The 24,151-nt window shown below is 43.8% G+C and overlaps 1 protein-coding gene across 1 annotated transcript in view; it reads left to right on the top strand.

The window, feature by feature from the left end:
- DNAH10 (dynein axonemal heavy chain 10) overlaps window positions 1-24,151 on the top strand; it is a 313,006-nt gene that overhangs the window by 91,099 nt on the left and 197,756 nt on the right. The window contains exons 8-17 of the mRNA XM_078767939.1: window positions 2,031-2,201; window positions 4,526-4,702; window positions 6,258-6,437; window positions 6,672-6,841; window positions 6,924-7,075; window positions 19,486-19,654; window positions 19,762-20,040; window positions 21,926-22,391; window positions 22,589-22,665; window positions 22,757-23,284. Of these exons, the coding sequence (XP_078624065.1) occupies window positions 2,031-2,201; window positions 4,526-4,702; window positions 6,258-6,437; window positions 6,672-6,841; window positions 6,924-7,075; window positions 19,486-19,654; window positions 19,762-20,040; window positions 21,926-22,391; window positions 22,589-22,665; window positions 22,757-23,284 (2,369 nt within the window). The remainder of the gene's footprint in view (window positions 1-2,030; window positions 2,202-4,525; window positions 4,703-6,257; window positions 6,438-6,671; window positions 6,842-6,923; window positions 7,076-19,485; window positions 19,655-19,761; window positions 20,041-21,925; window positions 22,392-22,588; window positions 22,666-22,756; window positions 23,285-24,151) is intronic.

Consider the following 24,151-nt stretch of genomic DNA (forward strand, 5'->3'; position numbering starts at 1 on the left):
CCTGCTCTAACCTATAGGGGGCACTGTGTCAGTGGAACAACCGCTGCCCTCACAAATGATGCCACCCTCAGACATGTGCTGCATATGAAAGGATAAAGTTGTGGAATTATTTCATTGCACCTTACTCAGTCAACTATTACCTGTGCACGAGAAGCGAAAAGTGGGGTTTAACAATTGACTAATATCCGTCTGTCCATCTTGCCTGTTTATGATTGTCAGTTTGTGATTGAGGAACAACTTATTGAAATGTAATGTTATATTTTGAACACAAATCGGAACATGACTAGGAATACCGGTCTTTCCTTTTGACGTTCTCTGGCTCTGAATTCATTCATTAGGCTAACCCCAGCTCTAGCAGGGAAAATGGGCCTTTAAAATGCATGTTGTTGTTGTTGTGTTTGGCTCTGAATTCATCCCGATCGCGCATGCGCAGAGAGGAGTGAGATAATATCCTTACTCTGTCTCGCTGCCTGGCAGAAAAAAAAACATTGTAAGTCATACCAAACAGGAAACTTACTGTTTTTAAGGATGATATCAAGGACAAACATCAGGCACAAATAACTAATGTAACAGACAATGAGTAAAATGGCAGTGAATGAATGAATGAATGATCGTTTTAAGGCCATTTTTCCCCGCTAGAGCAGGGGTTAGCCGAGTGGTTAGCCTAGTTACCTTAGTTAGGTTAGCAGTAAATTCAGGAATTAATTTATTTATGAGTTTTTATACTAACAAGACTTTTTGACTTATATATTAATTTACTTATATGACTTTTTATACTTACATGACTTATTGACATATATTAATTTATTTATATGACTTTTTATACTTACATGACTTATTGACTTATATATTAATTTATTTATATGACTATTTATACTTACATGACTTATTGACTTATATATTAATTTATTTATATGACTATTTATACTTACATGACTTATTGACTTATATATTAATTAATTTATATGACTTTTTATACTTACATGACATTGACATATATTAATTTATTTATATGACTATTTATACTTACATGACTTATTGACTTATATATTAATTTATTTATATGACTTTTTATACTTACATGACTTATTGACTTGTATATTAATTTATTTATATGACTATTTATACTTACATGACTTATTGACTTATATATTAATTTATTTATATGACTTTTTATACTTACATGACTTATTGAGTTATATATTAATTTATTTATATGACTTTTTATACTTACATGACTTATTGACATATTAATTTATATATATGACTTTTTATACTTACATGACATATATTAATTTATTTATATGATTATTTATACTTACATGACATTGACTTATATATTAATTTATTTATATGACTTTTTATACTAACGACACCTTATATATCAATTTATTTATATGACTATTTATACTTATATGACATATATTAATTTATTTATATGACTTTTTATACTAACATGACATTGACTTATATATTAATTTATATATATGACTTTTTATACTTACATGACATATATTAATTTATTTATATGACTATTTATACTTACATGACATTGACTTATATATTAATTTATTTATATGACTTTTTATACTAACATGACTTTACTTATATATCAATTTATTTATATTTATACGACGTATTTCTTTTATTTATATTGAATTATATACTCGAACACTGTGGAACACAAATCAATCATCTGTCACATGCTTCAATTTAAATAACATTTCAGTGGGGTGGTGTATAAGCGTGCTGTTCTAGAGTGCTTCTGGACTGTTTCAATAGAACTAAACCTTCGGATTTTTAAATGATCTTTCAAATCATTATTTTATTAAAATTGAAGTACAGAATATATCTGAACACTCCGTTTGTTATCGTGTTCTATGAACTCTCTATAGTTTAATTTTAATCTTCAGTTTCATTCACACAATATTATGTATGTGAGAAATCAGAACAGATAAAAGGTTTACGAGCTCAGTAACAGAGATTCGGCCTTTATTCCAACCACTACTGGCATGTCTTCCTTTTGGCAGACCATTGATACTGATGCTGTGACTTTCATCGATAAGTCATTCTGCTGTCTGCACTCGGCGGAGGTGGCTTTCGATGTATTGATGCGATTGCTGCACTTGTGCTCACGCAAGGTGCTAAAGCAGCAGTTTGAGAGAAAATTTGTGGACATTTTGCTTCAATACTGTGATGAGGTATGTGCTGGTGGATGATGTGAGATATAATGGTCCAGGAATAGAAGAAGCTCGTTGGACAAACATCTTCTGATGTCTTTGCATTAAAAATACAAACTAACAAGGGTGTTCCTGGTTCATTTCTTTGAATTTATCATGTCTTGCCAAATCCCCACCGCTATTAATCTGATTTTTTTTTTAATACATAGTCGAGACTCGTGGAAGAGCTAGAACGGATCACGATGCAACATAACAAAAGGAACAGCAGGAAGAGAAGGTGGAAATTCCAACAGCAGGAACGAGGGAGAAAATAGACGGAGACGGACAACAAGGGATGTGGGTAAAGATGAGGGGAGAATGTAGAGGGTGGACAAGATGGCGACAGAAGCAAAATTTGGGGGGAGGATGGTTGGTGTAACAAGTGTCGAAAAGATCATGTCTTGGAATTGGGATGATCTGATATGGTGGTGAGCAGCTGTGTTGAAGGCCGATATGGAAGAATAAGATTTTTTTTAAAGAATGTGGAAATTGGTTCCACAGGTGGGAAAAAGAAGAATGAATCAGTGGAGGTAAGCAGTGATTCTGAATTTTGTGAGTTTCACTAGAAGAGAGTTGCTGGTGGACTGCATGTGCCCCATAGAGGCTTGGGGGTTAAGGGGATAAAGCATGGAGAGGGTGGAGGGCACAAGTCCAAAAAAGGAGGTAGAAGAAGACAAAGAGCTTCCGACCTGTCTGCGATGGAAAAGAATCGGCGCATAGATGCAGCTTCATCGTGGGAGATTCCAATGATCTTGAAGGCCTTGGTTTCCATGGTGTCAAACTGAGCAAGTTGCGAAGCTGGTGCACCAGTTGCAACAGTAGCCACTTGATCATTAGAATTGTATCATTCATAGTTACTAGCCGAAACCCGTGGAACATCCACGGAAGGGAGGATGTGGTGTATGGATAGAGTGTACCATTATGGATGGCATAGGGGATTTGCTTGTCCGAGTAAGAGTTAGGAAGAAAGATGAGAATGAAGAGTGCGTATATGAACAACGTATTTATTGCAATCTACTTAAATGACAACGCTACGATATACTTTTGAAAAATGAATGGATTCGTAATAGGAATCGGCATAGCACCACTCTTGGATTGTCCACTCAGTGGACGGCTTGCTGTCGCCTTCGACTGTCCAATCAGCGGACGGCTTGCTTCGCCTTCACCCAGCAGACGCCAATAAGATGGCGTCGTATGGGCAGTTAATCGGATGCTTTTGGGCCCCAACGTCGGCTAATTCAGATTTTTTGAGTATGGCTGTACGTGATAAACAAAGAGCGCGGTTCGTAGATCGTAAATCCATTAGTGCCGTGGGCATCGGGTCACTGGGTGCGGCGTAAAAGGGATAACAAAGTCGAGTCCTTACGCTATTATTATATATACACAAAGAATTAAGTTAAGCACCCCCCCGTTTTTTTACAACCTCGCACATTACAAGTTTGTTGTCGTCAAAACAGTGTAATATACCCATGATATTGCTATATTTTCTGGAGAAGTGATATTATGGTCACATAAAAACATAACAATCATGCCGTTTTCAATATTTTATTCTGAATAATTTAAGGTGAAATTTTTTGGGAATTTTAGGCATATTTTCACCTCAATTTAAGTATGGAGCTATAGGTCCATCACGGACAGTGTGGATGACGTTTATGTTTTCTAACGTACAGTCATTGTTCTGAGAAGACCTCTAGCGATCTTTGCGTCAATAACGTGTGTAGGACCCACGTGATCGGATCACTGACTCAACCAATCACTTTTTTTCACTTTGATCACTCAATTTCATCAATGGATAATTGCTAATGTCATACCAATCATTATTTGATCTCACATACCTTAGAATATATGCCAATGTATACATATACACAAAGAATATATATTAGGGGGTGCTTACCTTAATTCGTTGTGTAGGGGTGCTTAACTTAATTCTTTGTGTATAGATGTACATTGGCTTCTAGCCATTCCATGTGGGATGATTCCACTGGAAACTGAGGCTTTAACCTTTTGAAATGTAGGTGGCGAAGCTCATGGAAGAGCAGAACAACTGAAGGCAAAGGATAGACAAACAAAGTGGGGTAAAAAGGAAAGAAGAGAAATTCTGAGAAACCATGAACAAACATGAAGGTCTTGAAGGAAGAACTTGGGACGACAGAATCGGGAAAATGGTTTCACATGCTAGTAAATAGAATGACAAATGATTGGAGAAGAGGAGGATGAAATGGTCTCCATAGTTGGATTTCATCTTTTTCAAGGTGGAGTAACTTGTGAATATGCATTGCTTGTCCACCCATCTCTGATGACCACAGCTGCAGCAGTTGAAAAGCCAATTCGAGGCAAAGGAAAAAGATCCTCCAGTGGGCAGAGGGCAGCCAAGGATTGCAGGGGCCATGCACTGGGCTAGGTCGCTACTGGGACAAGCTAAACAACCTATGCTGCGGTTTCATCAGACTGAGGGAATGCTTATATCAACCACTGGTGAAGAGGTAGGTGTGTGTGTATCTAGTCACTGATGGAGTTGTTGAATCTAAGTGCGAGTGCTCTTTTTCTCTGCAACTTGGCTCTCACTACTACAGCATCCTCTGGTAAATATATACAGTACAGTTGGACCCCGACATTCCCAGTCCCAACATTCGCGGGTTCCGCGTAATCGCTGTTAATGAAATTTCAACCTGCTTCTACATTCACGGCCCTGTATCCCGCATATTCGTTGTTTAGCGCTGGCGCAAAAGAAAATTCCACGAGCCGCAAGCATGACAGTTCTAAAACATATCTACTGTGAACATATCCATTCACACTGTGAACACCTTTGTGGGATATCCCACCATTCACACTGTGATCACCTTTGCGGGATATCCCACCATTCACACTGTAAACATTGCTCCATGGGATATCCCACCACTCACACTGTAAACATTGCTCCATGGGATATTCCACCATTCACACTGTAAACATTGCTCCATGGGATAGCCCACCATTCACACTGTAAACATTGCTCCATGGGATATTCCACCATTCACACTGTAAACATAGCTCCATGGGATATTCCACCATTCACACTGTAAACATAGCTCCATGGGATATCCAACCATTCACACTGTAAACATTGCTCCATGGGATATCCCACCATTCACACTGTAAACATTGCTCCATGGGATATCCCACCATTCACACTGTAAACATTGCTCCATGGGATATCCCACCATTCACACTGTAAACATTGCTTCGTGTGATATCCCACCAGCTGTGTAACACGTCATCCCTGCGAGTTACTGTGCAGAATGAAAAAAAACACTCCACTGCTCACATTAGTGCAATTCGCTGTCCCACCTTTTCCCATTGAAACAATGCCCCCACATTCGTGGTTCGGACATTCACGGCATTTTCCAGGAGCGTATCCCCCGTGAATGTCGAGGTCCGACTGTACTGACTTTTGTCATTGCAAGTTTTCATCTCGTTATATGTAAGTGTTCGAATCTCTCTTATGTTGTTTAAATCCCTCAAACATAAAGGTATACCATGTTTCAAAACACAAGATAAATAAATATAGAGTTTTGTATAATTCAGCAGTCCAAAGCCTTAAGTTAAGAGAATGTTAAAAACCCTTTTGTTTTCGTATTTTCTTTGCTCTATATGCTTTGACTTTTCGATACATCCACTTCAAAAATGTCGCATCATGAGTTTCTTTCCTTTCAAGATGATAGCTTTTAGTCTTATTTCAGAATTATCAAAAGTATCCGTCCGCAGTGATGATAAAAGTTTCTGTCAATCTGCCAATTTAAACGATTTCATGGACTTTTAAAATATTAATTGTGTTGCACTAAAAAAATCCAGCCTTTTCAATTTGAGACCAATTGGTCATCCTGTTTGCCAAAAATTGTTATATTAGTCACTTTGGCCTCGATTTGCAGCCTCTAAACGGCCCGTGAGGCCACGGTCACCTGGCCTATGTTACTTCCTGCACAAAGTTGTATCTGTACCCCAAGTCTGTTGATGTTGTGGAAATTTGTGTATGAAAACCCTGTGAACGGAATCTCTTAGGCCGTCAGTAGCTACGTGGGGCTGGCGAGGCGTCTCAGGGCCTTTGAGGTGTCTTTGTACGAGCACTGGTTGAAGGAGACCGAACATCTACTGCCGACCTATATCCACAGACCTCTGTTGTGCCCTGCAAATGCTGTCATGATGAACCCAGGTGATGTCATCACAGAAGGCTCAGAAAAGGTATGCAGTGTTTATCTCTTTCCTTATTTCCTGTCATGTTTGTGGGAAGTCTCAGGAACTTTCAGGCCACCTATCCTAATATTAAAAAGGAGAATCTCATAATTGGAAGAATAATTGGTGATAATTGTGATTAATGGCCTTTTGCGATGATACTCCAGTTATTAGGGAATACTTTCATACAAAAACTTCCACAAGATGTCAGTTATAACACTGATAAATGAAACATCTCTGCAGAGCCGGTGGTTATTACAGTGGGAAGAGAACGGCTGGCCTGAAGGCCTAGCTTTGAACTTTCCTGCAGAACTCCAAGAAATCATAACAGAAGTCAAACAGTTGGAGCAACTGGGTTTCCACTTGCCCGAGCTGGCATGTAACGTGGCCCTGCAGGAGGACAAGTACCACAGGTACCTTAACGGTGATCAAAGTGACCTTTTAATTTAAAAAGCGGCTGCTCTTCATTTTCACTACACATTCTTATTCTTTTAGGACTGTCCAGGAACTTCAGGAAATTGTGAAAAGGTACAATCAGGTGCTAAACCGGGTGTCTCACCCTGAGAACAAGTTGCTGCATCATCATATTTCCGAACTTCGTCGCAAGCTGCGACCTGGACTCCTCCGCCTTAACTGGAGTTCACTTGGTGCGATTGTCATGTTATTATTTAATTTGATTATTACCTCTGTCACCTAGGGTTATGTTTTAGATGTTTATGCAGGTTATGATGTTTATGTACATAGAGATGTTTATGGAGGTTATGATGTTTATGCAGGTTATGATGTTTATGCAGGTTATGATGTTTATGCAGGTTATGATGTTTATGGAGGTTATGATGTTTATGGAGGTTATGATGTTTATGGAGGTTATGATGTTTATGGAGGTTATGATGTTTATGGAGGTTATGAAGTTTATGGAGGTTATGATGTTTATGCAGGTTATGATGTTTATGCAGGTTACGATGTTTATGCAGGTTATGATGTTTATGGAGGTTATGATGTTTATGCAGGTTATGATGTTTATGAAGGTTATGATGTTTATGTACCTGGAAATGTTCATGTAGGTTATGATGTTTATGTGCCGACAGTTGTTTATGGAGGTTATGATGTTTATGTACCGAGAGATGTTTATGGAGGTTATGATGTTGATGCAGGTTATGATGTTTATGTACCGAGAGATGCTTATGGAGGTTATGATGTTTATGTATCTCGAGATATTTATGCAGGTTATGATGTTTATGTATCTCGAGATGTTTCTGCAGGTTATGATGTTTGTGTACCGAGAGATGTTTATGGAGGTTATGACGTTTATGTACTGAGAGATGTTTATGGAGGTTATGATGTTCATGTATCTAGAGATATTTATGGTGGTTATGATGTTTATTTATCTAGAGATATTTATGGAGGTTATGATGTTTATGTATCCAGAGATGTTTATGGAGGTTATGATGTTTATGTATTTAGATATGTTTATGGAGGTTATGATGTTTATGTATCTAGAAATGTTTATGCAGGTTATGATGTTTATGTATCTAGAGATGTTTATGCAGGTTATGATGTTTATGTATCTAGAGATGTTTATGCAGGTTATGATGTTTATGTATCCAGAGATGTTTATGCAGGGAATTCCAATTCTGTTAAGTGGTCCCCTCGGTGAATACCTGGTCTCGGTGACCCCCGGACCGTGAGAGGAACTTCGCCAGAAAGTTGTATTATATATGCGCTTTCGCCACGCAATCCATATGAATTCCACCCAAGAGAAAACTGATGTTCAAGGATATATTTCAATGGTAATGATACCATACAATTTCAATGATACAACCACGGAGATTTTCCCCGAGCAATCAATAACAAACAACCATCAACAATTCCCAATCCACAATCAATTCCCTATATGATTAAGATGGCCATCTTATATATGTGTGTCCCCTTCTGTACTCACAACCCCCTTTTGGTCTCTGCCCCTCACAATGTCTCTGGGCCCCTCCTGACCAAGATGCTGGTCGGCGTCGCCGCACTCGGGCGGTTGAACGAACCCCGGGTGGACGTGTTTCCACCGGGCAGGTATCGTACCAGGCACCGCGGCTGCAGCCCCTCGTGGCCACGCGAAGCGGGTACGGTAAAGCAAGCCAAAAGCCCCACGCCGCTTGCAAGGCGTGTTAGGCCCCAACATGCGACCCGTACGCGTCTTTTTAGACGGTGCCGCGAACGGTGCCAGACGCGGGGTTGATGCACGGCCCCACGTCAACTTGACGTCTCCACCGGGTAGGTACACGTCCCGGTAACTCCTCTCGCCAGACGGGCTTCGGAACGCCGCTTTTCCACGCGGCGCAAGGTCGATCCCACCTTTCGTCGGAGCGGGGCGAGGAAGAAGAATACTCGACGTTTTTCTTCCTCGTGTCTTTTCCTCTTCCGTTTCCGGTCACTTCCGTTTCCGGACTCTTTTCAGAAGGGCTCCTGACCCTCCAACCACAACAACCCTTAATCTATTACACATGGATAAGCAAAGACCTGAATGGTAATTCACATACATTCACATAAATATGTAACACTCCCCCCCTTCAAGAAAGAAAGTTTGAACCCAGCGAAAACTTTCTTTGCCGGCAAATTTGGAGAAACAAACCAGATAACTCAACCCCCCCACATTATCAGTTCCCCCCGGGCACAGTTATCACTTAAAAATAAAGCAACCAAAATTTCACCACAACCCCTCCAGATTACTCCCTCTGGACTAAGCACCAGCAACGACATTGTCCCTGCCAAATCAAACTCCATCTCATGACCCTCTGACTTTGACCGTCAGTTTCTTGTGAATGAAGGTTAAGGGGTTGATCAAAGATCCAAAGTTAAGCAACTCGATAGCACTTTTTCCGGGAGGCCAAGCCGAGTATTCACTACATGGATGCCTTTAGGAACGTGGAGTTCACGGTTAGTCCATGCAGGAAAGTTCTCTACATGGGCGCCTTGAGGAACGTGGAGTTCACGGTTAGTCCGTGCATGAAAGTTCACTACATGGACGCCTTTAGGAACGGCGTTCACGGTTAATCCGTGTAGGAATCTTGGCTCGGCGGCTCCGCCGCCTTCAGTGCTTCAACTTCTCAGAACTTCCCTAATAATTAGGGTGGGACCACTTGTCCCTGTAGTCCCCTGAATAGCGGTCTCCTTCTCGGCCACTACTTTGCCAATCCTTCCTTCGGGGGCTGCCATAACTCAGGGAGCCTCCATAATAATATTGATTGCGGCCACCACCAAAACTACCGCCCAGTGGTACTCTCCTGTAGACCTCTCGACGCCTACGAAATGCCTTCCCTACTGTTATGGTCCGACCCTCCAAATCCTTGCCATTCCAATTCTTCTCTGCCTCTCTGGCGTCTTTTGGGCTTGCAAACGTGACAAAGCCGAACCCTCTTGACTGTTGCGTTTCCCTGTCTCTTACCAACCGCACTTCCACCAGCGGCCCATATCTGTTGAAGACAGAGGTCAGAACTTCTTCCTCTGTTTTGAAGCCTCGGCAGTCTGCTGTCTCAGATCCTCAGTATCAGAGATCGGCCTCAGATCGGCAGTCTGCTGCCTCCTCACTCTCTGAAGACCTGGACAAAATCACAGACTGGTCAAACAAGTGGAACATGTCTTTCAATCCTGACAAATCTCACACTCTTACTATGTCTCTCCGAAAAGATCGACTGGACAACCCTCCCATCTACTTTCTCAACAATCCTCTCCAAGAAGTTCTGTCGCTCAAGATTTTGGGTCTCACTATCTGCCATGATCTTTCTTGGGAAAACCACATTTCCAAGCTGGCCTCCAAAGCCAGTCGCCGACTGGGCATCCTCCGTCGTGCGAAGTCCTTCCTCGGCACACCTGAGCTCCTCACCACATACAAGGCTTTCATCCGCAGCTCAATGGAATACTGTTCTCCCCTATGGGCCGGTGCTCCTGCCTCACACCTAGCTCGGCTTCACGCTGTTGAAACCAAAGCTTTCAGAATTATTGGAATCTCCCGCGATGAAGCTATCTCTGAGGGCCTTTCACTCACTCACCGCAGGCAGGTAGGTGGTCTTTCTGTCTTCTACCGACTCCTCTCCGGCCTTGCACCCCCAGCTCTCTCTGTGCTCTATCCCCCAAATATTCCTACAGGTCGCACAAGATCTGCCAGCAACCCTCTGATGGTTAAACTGCCGAAATCTCGGCTCTCCGCTCACCTTCACTCTTTCATTCCTCTTTTCTCCCGCCTCTGGAACAAACTACCTCACTCCCTTCAATCCCACTCCTCCCTCCAGGTCTTTAAAACAGCTGTTCACCACCATCTCTTATCTTCCCCCATCCAAAACCTTGATCTTTTCTACCCCCGCTAATTCACCCCAGATCCACCTTGTTTGAAATTCCAACTTCTTTCCTGGAAGTCCTGGCAGTGTCCATATGTTTTATACCTCTCCCACTGCCCCCTTCCCACGCCCCCCCCCCCCCAAAGCCCTCGCCCTCTCTCAGATCTCTCGATGTCTCCATGTCTCTCGGTCCCTGCTCTCAAATGTTGTGTTTGTGTCCTTCCCCCCTCTCTCCCCATCTTGTCTACCGCTCCCTATGTTATATGTTTAATGTGTCGGTTTGTCTTTCTGTGTGATTAATGTTCGCTCTTTCACGAGCCTCGATCTTGTATAGAAAAAAAAAAAAAAAAAAAGTTCAGTCCCCCTACAAATAACTTGGTACGTTTGTCGCCATCCCGAGCTGGTGTGGTGTTATTTTCCCTGCTAGGCTCTTTACCAACCCTCAGGTTACCATAAACTTGACCCCCGGCCAAATCATTCCCGATAACCACAGATACACCCTCTACAGGAAGTGTGGCTTGTAAACCGACGGTGGCCGGTCCTGACATCAACTCGGACTCCAAATGGATGACATGAAGTGGAGCACTAACACCGCCCCCGATCCCCTGTAAACGAACACTATCCCCCGTTGCCGTCTCCTCGGACCATGGCAAAATGCCTTCAAGCATTAAAGATTGATGTGCTCCTGTGTCCCTCAATATCCTAACCGGTCTCCGGTTAGTCGAGGCTCCATCCAGTGACACAAACCCCTCTGAAATAAATGGTTGGTAACCCTTTTGATGGCGATTTCTCACAATGGCCATTGCATTTGGAGTCGTAATAGTCGGACTCCGCTCTGGGTCTTCCCTTTTCATGCGGTAACAACTGGACATCAAGTGTCCAGGTTTCTTGCAAAAAGCGCAAGTAGGCCCGGAGGAAAAACTCGTGGTCTGCCTTGGGCCCCCTGAAATATAAGTTTGTCTTGGGCCCGCATCCCTCTGATTTCGAACAGGTGGGGTATCCGCGTTGTCCCCATAATCCTCTCGAGGTCGCCGCCATGTATTGTCGTTCTCCGCACCTGCTGTTCCCCACCTCCCCTGCGGAGATCTAGGCGAGGAGTTAGGTTCGTGGACCCCTATTCGGTGGGTTAAGGCATAATCATCTGCCATGGGGGCTGCGTCCCACAACTTTGGTACTTTCTTTTCCTGCAGGTACACTTTGATGTCCTCGTGGACACACTGCTGAAATTCCTCCACCAGGATCAAGTCACGCAATGTTTCGAAGTCTTTCCCGACTCCTTTTGACTCACACCACCGATCAAACATGTTTTCTTTCACTCTGGCAAACTCCACATGGGTCTCACTCTCCCTCTTCCTGGCATTCCTGAATTTTTGCCTGTAAGCTTCCGGAACCAACTCATACGCTTTGAGGATGTGCTTCTTCAGTACCTCATAATCTGCACATTGGTCCATTGGTAGCGCCGAATAAATCTCTTGAGCTTTTCCCACCAGCACACTTTGCACGAGTATGGTCCAGGCCTCCTCCGGCCAGTTTAATTGTCGAGCCACTTTCTCAAAGTGTGGAAAAAATTTCGCGACTCCCTTTTCACTGAACGGTGGAACCAGCCTCACATGTCTGCCCACATCCCAGGTTTTCTGGTTAGGTGTCGACCCCGTCAGCAAGGGTGGTGCCTCTCCCCGTTCTCTCATTAACTCCAGCTCCTTGAATTTAATTTCTTGCTGAAGCTCCATATCCCGTTCCTTTAATTCCCTTTCCGCTTTTCTCTCCTCTGCTTCGAGTTCCCTTGTTTTCATCCTTTCTAACCTTTCCTGGAGTTCTCGTTCCCCTCTCCTTTCTTCTTCTGCTCTTTCCTTTTCTGCTTTCCTTTCTTCTTCTGCTAACCTTTCCTGGAGTTCTCGTTCCACTCTCCTTTCCTCTGCTTGTTTCTCTTCTCTCCTCTCTTCTGCTTTCCTTTCTTCTTCTTTGATCCGTTCCTGGCTCCGTAATTGCAACTCCAGTTTCCGGAGCTCAACGTCTTCTGGTTCTTCGGGTAGCCACTCCCAGGCTAACTCGTCCCATGTTCCTAATCCCACCATAGATTGTATCACCGTGGTCTGCAACTCTGCCTTCCTCAAATTAGTTCGGACCTCCAAGTTAAAATGTTTGGCCAATTTCAAGAGGTCCGACTTTAGTAACGCTCGGAACTGTGCCTCACTCGGTGTTACCGCAAAGTTCTGTGCCACAAACGCCATGGTGACTATCGTTAACACCTGTTAACCTTCACCCAAGACTTTACCCCAATTTCCCCCAAAAATTTACCAATTAATACTTAATTAATAAATTTTAATTAATAAAAATATTATTTTATTATTTTATACAAATACAATTTCAGATCCCGGACGTAGACCCAATTGCGAAGCCGCAAATCGTAATTTGGACGAGCCCCCAATTATGATTGGGAATTGTTGATGGTTGTTTGTTGTTGATTGCTCGGGGAATATCCGTGATTGTATCATTGAAATCGTATGATATCCTTACCCTGGAAATATATCATTGCACATCAGTTTCTCTTGGGTGGAATTCATAGGGATTGCGTTGCGAAAGCGCATATATATAATACTACTTGCTGGCGAAGGTCCTCTCACGGTCCGGGGGTCACCGAGACCAGGTAGTCACCGAGGGGACCACGTAACAGAATTGGGGGCTCGTCCAAAGTACGATTATGCAATTGGGTCTACGTCCGGGATCTAAAAGTGTATTTGTATAAAATAACAAAATAATATTTTTATTAATTAAAATTTATTAATTAAGTATTAATTGGTAAATTTTTGGGGAAATTGGGGTAAAGTCTTGGGTGAAGGTTAACAGGTGTTAACGATAGTCACCATGGCGTTTGTGGCACAGAACTTTGCGGTAACACCGAGTGAGGCACAGTTCCGAGCGTTACTAAAGTCGGACCTCTTGAAATTGGCCAAACATTTTAACTTGGAGGTCCGAACTAATTTGAGGAAGGCAGAGTTGCAGGCCACGGTGATACAATCTATGGTGGGATTAGGAACATGGGACGAGTTAGCCTGGGAGTGGCTACCCGAAGAACCAGAAGACGTTGAGCTCCGGAAACTGGAGTTGCAATTACGGAGCCAGGAACGGATTAAAGAAGAAGAAAGGAAAGCAGAAAAGGAAAGAGCAGAAGAAGAAAGGAAAGCAGAAAAGGAAAGAGCAGAAGAAGAAAGGAAAGCAGAAAAGGAAAGAGCAGAAGAAGAAAGGAAAGCAGAAAAGGAAAGAGCAGAAGAAGAAAGGAAAGCAGAAGAGAGGAGAGAAGAGAAACAAGCAGAGGAAAGGAGAGTGGAACGAGAACTCCAGGAAAGGTTAAAAGAAGAGGAAAGGAAAGCAGAAGCGAGGAGAGAAGAGAAACAAGCAGAGGAAAGGAGAGTGGAACGAGAACTCCAGGAAAGGTTAGAAGGGAGAAAAGCAGAGGAGAGGAGAGCTGCAAGGGACCTCGAAGCAGAGGAGAGAAAAGCGGAAAGGGAATTAAAGGAACGTGACATGGAGCTTCAGCAAGAAATCAAATTCAAGGAGCTGGAGTTAATGAGAGAACGGGGAGAGGCACCACCCTTGCTGACGGGGTCGACACCTAACCAGAAAACCTGGGATGTGGGCAGACATGTGAGGCTGGTTCCACCGTTCAGTGAAAAGGAAGTCGCGAAATTTTTTCCACACTTTGAGAAAGTGGCTCGACAATTAAACTGGCCGGAGGAGGCCTGGACCATACTCGTGCAAAGTGTGCTGGTGGGGAAAGCTCAGGAAATTTATTCGGCGCTACCAATGGACCAATGTGCAGATTATGAGGTACTGAAGAAGCACATCCTCAAAGCCTATGAGTTGGTTCCGGAAGCTTACAGGCAAAAATTCAGGAATGCCAGGAAGAGGGAGAGTGAGACCCATGTGGAGTTTGCCATAGTGAAAGAAAACATGTTTGATCGGTGGTGTGAGTCAAAAGGAGTCGGGAAAGACTTCGAAACATTGCGTGACTTGATCCTGGTGGAGGAATTCCAGCAGTGTGTCCACGAGGACATCAAAGTGTACCTGCAGGAAAAGAAAGTACCAAAGTTGTGGGACGCAGCCACCATGGCAGATGATTATGCCTTAACCCACCGAATAGGGGTCCACGAACCTAACTCCTCGCCTAGATCTCCGCAGGGGAGGTGGGGAACAGCAGGTGCGGAGAACGACCATACATGGCGGCGGCCTCGAGAGGATTATGGGGACAACGCGGATACCCCACCTGTTCGAAATCAGAGGGATGCGGGCCCAAGACAAACTTATAGTTCGGGGGGCCCGAGGCAGACCACGAGTTTTTCCTCCGGGCCTACTTGCGCTTTTTGCAAGAAACCTGGACACTTGATGTCCAGTTGTTACCGCATGAAAAGGGAAGACCCAGAGCGGAGTCCGACTATTACGACTCCAAATGCAATGGCCATTGTGAGAAATCGCCATCAAAAGGGTTACCAACCATTTATTTCAGAGGGGTTTGTGTCACGGGATGGAGCCTCGACTAACCGGAGACCGGTTAGGATATTGAGGGACACAGGAGCACATCAATCTTTAATACTTGAAGGCATTTTGCCATGGTCCGAGGAGACGGCAACGGGGGATAGTGTTCGTTTACAGGGGATCGGGGGCGGTGTTAGTGCTCCACTTCATGTCATCCATTTGGAGTCCGATTTGGTGTCAAGACCGGTCACCGTCGGTTTACAAGCCACGCTTCCTGTAGAGGGTGTATCTGTGGTTATCGGGAATGATTTGGCCGGGGGTCAAGTTTATGGTAACCTGAGGGTTGGTAAAGAGCCCAGCAGGGAAAATAACACCACACCAGCTCGGGATGGCGACAAAAGTGCCAAGTTATTTGTAGGGGGACTGAACTTCAAAACAGAGGAAGAAGTTCTGACCTCTGTCTTCAACAGATATGGGCCGCTGGTGGAAGTGCGGTTGGTAAGAGACTGGGAAACGCAACAGTCAAGAGGGTTCGGCTTTGTCACGTTTGCCAGCACAAAAGACGCCAGAGAGGCAGAGAAGAATTGGAATGGCAAGGATTTGGAGGGTCGGACCATAACAGTAGGGAAGGCATTTCGTAGGCGTCGAGAGGTCTACAGGAGAGGACAACTGGGCGGTAGTTTTGGTGGTGGCCGCAATCAATATTATTATGGAGGCTCCCTGAGTTACGGCCGCTCCCGAAGAAAGGAGTGGCAAAGTAGTGGCCGAGAAGGAGACCGCTATTCATGGGACTACAGGGACAAGTGGTCCCACCCTAATTATTAGGGAAGTTCTGAGAAGTTGAAGCACTGAATGCGGCGGCGCCGCCGAGCCAAGATTCCTACACGGATTAACCGTGAACGCCGTTCCTAAAGGCGTCCATGTAGAGAACTTTCCTGCACGGACTAACCGTGAACTCCACGTTCCTAAAGGCATCCATGTAGTGAATACTCGGCTTGGCCTCCCGGAAAAAGTGCTATCGAGTGGCTTAACTTTGGATCTTTGATCAACCCCTTAACCTTCATTCACAAGAAACTGACGGTCAAAGTCAGAGGGTCATGAGATGGAGTTTGATTTGGCAGGGACAATGTCGTTGCTGGTGCTTAGTCCAGAGTGAGTAATCTGGAGGGGTTGTGGTGAAATTTTGGTTGCTTTATTTTTAAGTGATAACTGTGCCCGAGGGGAACTGATAATGTGGGGGGGTTGAGTTATCTGGTTTGTTTCTCCAAATTGGCCGGCAAAGAAAGTTTTCGCTGGGTTCAAACTTTCTTTCTTGAAGGGGGGGAGTGTTACATATTTATGTGAATGTATGTGAATTACCATTCAGGTCTTTGCTTATCCATGTGGAGTAGATTAAGGGTTGTTGTGGTTGGAGGGTCAGGAGCCCTTCTGAAAAAGTGTCCGGAAACGGAAGTGACCGGAAACGGAAGAGAAAAAGACACGAGGAAGAAAAGCGACGAGTATTCTTCTTCTTCTTCCTCGCCCCGCTCCGACGAAAGGTGGGATCGACCTTGCGCTGCGTGGAAAAGCGGCGTTCCGAAGCCCGTCTGGCGAGAGGAGTTATGTCCAAAGTTATGCAGGACGTGTACCTACCCGGTGGAGACGCCCAGTTGACGTGGGGCCGTGCATCGACCCCGCGTCTGGCACCGTTCGCGGCACCGTCTAAACAGACGCGTACGGGTCGCACGTTGGGGCCTAATACGCCTTGCAAGCGGCGTGGGGCTTTTGGCTTGCTTTACCGTACCCGCTTCGCGTGGCCACGAGGGGCTGCAGCCGCGGTGCCTGGTACGATACCTGCCCGGTGGAAACACGTCCACCCGGGGTTCGTTCAACCGCCCGAGTGCGGCGACGCCGACCAGCATCTCGGTCAGGAGGGGCCCAGAGACATTGTGAGGGGCAGAGACCAAAAGGGGGTCGTGAGTACAGAAGTGGACACACCTATATAAGATGGCCATCTTAATCATATAGGGAATTGATTGTGGATTGGGAATTGTTGATGGTTGTTTGTTGTTGATTGCTCGGGGAATATCCGTGATTGTATCATTGAAATCGTATGATATCCTTACCCTGGAAATATATCATTGCACATCAGTTTCTCTTGGGTGGAATTCATAGGGATTGCGTTGCGAAAGCGCATATATATAATACCACTTGCTGGCGAAGGTCCTCTCACGGTCCGGGGGTCACCGAGACCAGGTAGTCACCGAGGGGACCACGTAACAGTATCTAGAGATATTTATGGTGGTTATGATGTTTATGTATCCAGAGATGTTTATGCAGGTTACGATGTTTATGCAGGTTATGATGTTTATGGAGGTTATGATGTTTATGCAGGTTATGATGTTTATGAAGGTTATGATGTTTATGTACTTGGAAATGTTCATGTAGGTTATGATGTTTATGTGCCGACAGTTGTTTATGGAGGTTATGATGTTTATGTACCGAGAGATGTTTATGGAGGTTATGATGTTGATGCAGGTTATGATGTTTATGTACCGAGAGATGCTTATGGAGGTTATGATGTTTATGTATCTCGAGATATTTATGCAGGTTATGATGTTTATGTATCTCGAGATGTTTCTGCAGGTTATGATGTTTGTGTACCGAGAGATGTTTATGGAGGTTATGACGTTTATGTACTGAGAGATGTTTATGGAGGTTATGATGTTCATGTATCTAGAGATATTTATGGTGGTTATGATGTTTATTTATCTAGAGATATTTATGGAGGTTATGATGTTTATGTATCCAGAGATGTTTATGGAGGTTATGATGTTTATGTATTTAGATATGTTTATGGAGGTTATGATGTTTATGTATCTAGAAATGTTTATGCAGGTTATGATGTTTATGTATCTAGAGATGTTTATGCAGGTTATGATGTTTATGTATCTAGAGATGTTTATGCAGGTTATGATGTTTATGTATCCAGAGATGTTTATGGAGGTTATGATGTTTATGTACCTGGAGATGTTTATGCAGGTTATGATGGTTATGTATCTCGAGATGTTTATGGAGGTTATGATATTTATGTGCCTCGAGATGTTTATGAAGGTTATGATGTTTATGTATCGAGAGATGTTTATGGAGGTTATGATGTTTATGTTTCAAGAGATGTTTATGGAGGTTATGATGTTTATGTGCCTCGAGATGTTTATGAAGGTTATGATGTTTATGTGCCTCGAGATGTTTATGAAGGTTATGATGTTTATGTATCGAGAGATGTTTATGGAGGTTATGATGTTTATGTATCTTGAGATGTTTATGGAGGTTATGATGTTTATGTTTCAAGAGATGTTTATGGAGGTTATGATGTTTATGTATCTGGAGATGTTTATGGAGGTTATGATGTTTGGGGTGTGACACTGTGACATGGACGAAATTATTACATTTTGGTGACGATCTGGATCTGAATACTATAAACTTTTGGTAATTCTTCAACAATAAGAGATAGGGCCAAGAAAGATATATAGCATGATATCTAAAAACGTTTTGGACGGATTCGGACGAAACTAGGTGGACTGTTTGGGCTTTTGACAACGAAGAAGTTTAATAGACTTTGGTGAGGATCTGAATTCGGATTCGGAAAAGAGAAAATTATTAAGTGGTTCTTCATCATTGAGTAATTGGGCTAAAACTGATATAAAACACAATATTCAAAAAAGCTGTGGACGGATAAACTTGGTGGGCAGGTTGGGTGTGACAAGGACGAATCGATTCGATTTTGGTGATGATCTGAATATGGATTCGGATATGAGAATTATTAAATTTTTTAAGTGATTCTTCACCATTGAGTAATTGGGCTAAAACTTATATAACATAATATTTAAAAAGTTATGGACGAGTTATGACTAAAGTCAGTGGACGAGCTGGTTTGGTGACAAGAACAAGCCGATTAGATTTTGGTTCAGGTCTGAATCCAGATCCGGCCTATCAGTGTTGTAATATTGATTTTGTAATGGTTTTGTGATTATTTTGTAATGATTTTGTAATGCTAATATAAACTTTCATACTGTTTTACAGTGTTCCTCATTCTACATTCTAATTCTGCATTATCTTCCCAACCCGGCATATACCAATATACCATGATATGTGTATCAAATGCCCTCTAAAGTTTGCAAAGTATGATCAATTTTAATAAAAAGGAAGTCTAATATGTTTAATGCTGTCGAGATAAAACTGTAAAGGAACTTTTCACTTGGTCTTATCCTTATTCCCAGCCGTTCCCGACTACCTCACCTGCTGTCACAATGCCTTAATCAACGTTGAGCTGTTGGTGAACCAGGTCCAGAGGAGTGCTGAGGATATTCTTTCCAATCTGAATCTCATCGAGTCTGCAAACATGTTCAAATTTCTGACATCTTCTGGGAAAAATGACCTTCCGGGCAAGTATTTTTAACAACTCGCTGTTTCAAGGATTGTTTTTTCATGTAAATCACATTTATTTGCATGTCTGGCTGAAGAATATTGTGCTTTTTACCAAAGTTACCCGACAGAATGACCTTGTTACAGTTGGATGAGACGAACACAATAAGGTGTAGGATTTCTTTCCAACTTTTCTCGACAGAGGTGAATGAGTTCTTCAAGATGACGTCACAGCAGCAAGAGGCTGATGTGGATGAGCTTGTGTGTGCCTGGTGGGAAGTGAGTCCCCTTCTCATGAAGATTGAAAGTCTTGTGGTTGGCAGTAGTACTGGTTGTTCACCAGCACTGGCTGACTACTACAGCCATTGGGAGAAGCAGGCTTACAAAAGCCTCGTCACCATGGTGATCAGGTGAATTTGAAGTTGTGCTCAAAAGAGATTTGGAAATAAGATACAAGTCATAAATTTTATAGACAATTTAATTTTTTTTTACTCTGATGTGTTCACTCGGCTCCCTTACAAAATGTTCTCATGATGTATGATGAAAATATCATCAGATTTCTCAAGCCCGCCACACACTAGCCAATGTTCGTCAAGGTGACGCAACAAGGCCATCAGCGACGAATCTTGTACAATTTCATTTCATCCTGGGCTGCCACACACTGCACGACTGTCGATGACACTATTGCTGGAAAACAAAATGGCAATAAAGACGAATTTCAGGCTGAGAATTTTTTTGTTTTTTTTGTTTTTTGTTACGTTAGCTCTTACACGAGCCTCGACCTTGTTTACGAAAAAAAAAAGAACAATTGCAGGCTGAGAATGAGAAGGGTGAAAGCTCTGAGCATTGCTGCGTTGGCACTAGCGCTAGTACGTCGCCAACATTGTGCCAAGAGAAAGAAGCGGTTATGGTTAAAGTAGCGGAGAGATGGCCGGCTCATGTGGCGTTCAACAAATTGCTCGTGGAGCTTACTGTAGAACATAGGTAACTCATGTTTATATTTAATGGTGAATGCCCGTTCCCTCTGCGAATATACTTCTGCAAATAAGCTCATGTCCCCGCTTCTTCTTCTTCAATCCTGTAAATGCAGGCTTTTTAAACAAGCATTTTTATGATTGAATGGACACAAATTTTTGTTCCAAGTAAATCGATTCTCAGCTTTCCAATGAGAACATTTCTATTATTCTTTGACAGCAGAAACAAGGTATTCGGGGAACACTTTAATGAGGTAGTGAGTGGAGTGTGTCAGTATGGGGGTAACGAGGTGAAACATGACATTCAGGGGTGCCATCTGAGCGGCAAAGTGAATCGCATTAACTGCATTTTTGGCCACAGGTAATGCAGTATGCACTGCAATTTAAACAGGCATTGACTTGATCCCCCCCCCCCCCACCCACCAACACACACACACACCCACACACACACACCCACCCACACACACCACACACACACACACACACACACACACACACACACACACACACACACACACACACACACACACACACACACACACACACACACACACTAGTAAGGCATCCCACGTTCCGAATTATAGAATGCAAACGCTTCATTAAATGAATGAATGAATGAATGATCGTTTTAAGGCCATTTTCCCCGGTAGAACGGAGGTTAGCCTTACGGGCCCCATGACAATCATGGTTCCCTGTTTGAGGCAATGTTTTTATGGCCGGATGCCCTTCCTGACGCCAACCCTTAGTCGCCTCTTACGATGCGCAGGGATACGGAGTACCTATTCTAAACCGGGGTACACACCGGGATCATTCATCCCAGCAAGCTGGTGTTCAATTTGCCGACCGAGGAAGGATGACAGGCTGAGTCAACCCCCCTAGTGTTAATTTAGCGATCGACCGGGATTCGAACCAAGGATCCTAGGATCCCAAGCCGGCACCCTAACTGCTAAGCCAACACCAGGCTTAAACGCTTCATTAAATCTATTATTGAAATTAGCAAATAGGCTCAATATGTCATCATCCGATAACATCCCCCACAAACAACGGGCTGAGTATTCACCCCTCCCACAGCTACCCACACTGCTCGCATTCCAACATATACAGACTGTGTCTTGGGTCTCAATCATTCTTCTCATACCGTTGCTTTGACTTGCGTTTTTGACTCTCGCTCTACTCATCATTCAATCACGGCTCCCAAGCGCAAGACCAGTGCCGGAGATGCGTCAACTACCAAGAGGCAGAAGAAAGTGATGAGCCTGAGCCAGAAAGTGGAGCTGCTGGACCAGCTTTCAAGAGGAGAGAGCTCAGTCCCTGTAGGCAGGCATTATGGCGTCAACGAATTCACCATTCGCTATGTACGGAAGAACGAGAAGGAGATTCATGAGAGAGTTTCAGCGAGCGCTGTATCGAGTATGAAGGTAGTCACCCATGTCTGGGATGTCCACATAGAAAGGATGGAGAAGGCTCTCAGCATATGGATTGAGGACAATGTGCACAAAAGTATGCCTTTGAGTGGACCTCTCATTCGCAAAAAGGCCAAACGAATTTACGATCAACTGTCTGGCACGGGTGGTGCCAGCACAAGTGATGCGCCGAGCAATGATGGTACAAGCAGCGCGAGTTCATTCACTGCAAGCAGGGGATGGTTCCATCGTTTCAAGGAGCGGTACCGTCTCAAAAATGTCAAGCTCTCAGGAGAGCGTGCCTCCGCGGACCATGAGGCTGCAAAAGCATTCCCTGCTCAACTTGTGAGGCTGATCGAAGAGAAGGGATACCGACCAGAGCAGGTGTTCAACGCTGACGAGACCGGCCTCTTTGGAAAAAGATGCCCACGAGAACTTTCATCTCGAAGCACGAGGAGATAGCATCAGGATTCAAGGCTGCCAAGGACCGGGTATCTCTTCAGCTCTGTGCAAACGCAAAAGGGGACCTCATGCTGAAACCCATGATGTTGTACAGTCTCCTGAACCCGTGTGCTCTCAAGGGCAAGAACAAGCAAATTCTGCCCGTGTTTTGGGCCAACAGAAAAGCCTGGGTGATGGCAGCAATCTTCGTGGACAGGTTCTATAATTGTTTCATCCCTCAGGTGGAGAGGTACGTACATGGCAGAAAAAAAAAATCTTGCGTTCAAGGTTCTCTTGCTCCTGGACAGGTCTCCTTGCCACCCTGCAAACCTGGACGTGGCTCACCCGAACATCGAAGTGTCCTTCCTGTCGCCCAACACCACCTCCCTCATCCAGCCACTCGACGAAGGTGTAATTTCAACATTTAAAACATATTACACCCGTCGCACCTTCACCCGCATTTTGGATGCGATGGAATCTGACCCAGGGCTCAACGTCAGACAGTATTGGAAGGATTTCAACATTTCCCACTGCATCGGCACCATCAAGGAGTCACTGGATGAGGTGAGAGCTTCCATCATAAACGCGTGCTGGCACAACCTGTGGCCACAGGCAGTCAGAAACTTGACTGGCTTTCCCGATAACACGGAGGAGAGGCATGTGATTGTAGGGTTGGCATGGCAGGTGGAAGGGGAAGGCTTTGATGACATGCAGCCCAAGAAGTTGGAGGATCTCATTGCCTCACATGGCGACAACCTCACCGAGGAGGAGTTGGAGGCTATTATGACAGTTTCCGAGGAGGAGGAGGCAGGCAGTGATGAGGAAGAGGTGCAGAGGTCTACCCTCACAGTCCAGTTCCTGGGTGAGTTTCTGAATGGCATGCGGGAGCTTGTCGACAATTTGGAAGATGCTGACCCAGTCATGGAGAGGTACCTCAAGTTCAAGAGGGGCTTGGATGATTTGCTTCTCCGCTACAAATAGCTGCATCAAAACCTGCTGCAATTTGCCTGGCAGCTCTCAATTACCCGTTTCTTTCACCATGCTCCCTCAACCTCAACACCACCAGCACCCTCCTCTCCTGCCGCCCTCTCAGCATCCTCACCAGCGTCCTCACCAACACCCTCAACTACTGCCTCTTCTGCCTCTCCCTCAGTTCACGACATTGCAGCATCATCATTTGGGTCATCCTCAGAGTTCGAGGAATTTATGGGATTTAGTTCATCACCTTCATCATCATCCACCACAATCATCATCATCATCATCATCATCAGTTGAAATGTTGCGTGTGTTTGTATAATGAAAATTTATAACGGTACATGATGGTGTTGTGTTTTTTTTGTTTCACGGTACGATATGATTCAGCACTTTTAATAAACCATTAGTGCATTCATTCAATAAATTGGAAATGGTACCTGGTGTTGATTTTTTTTTTAATTTGTAAGCATTTTTTGTGAAACTGTAATCATGTGCTTTGTGGTCGAAAACATTTTTTTTTTTTAAATTCTCTATGAATCAGGAACCGCCGGGAACCGATAATGTATGCCACATTTCCCCCATTGAAACAATGCCGCGGCATATATTCATGCAGAGCCGTCTTAACGCTGGGCAGTTGCCCAGGGCCCCATGATTTTAGGGGCCCCGTGAATAGAGCATGCCACGACTAAATTATATAAAATATTGTTACGGACCGCGGATAAGGATGT

This window comes from Myxine glutinosa, chromosome 14, assembly GCF_964187855.1.
Source record: "Myxine glutinosa chromosome 14, kmMyxGlut1.1, whole genome shotgun sequence".
Classification (NCBI taxonomy): domain Eukaryota; kingdom Metazoa; phylum Chordata; class Myxini; order Myxiniformes; family Myxinidae; genus Myxine; species Myxine glutinosa.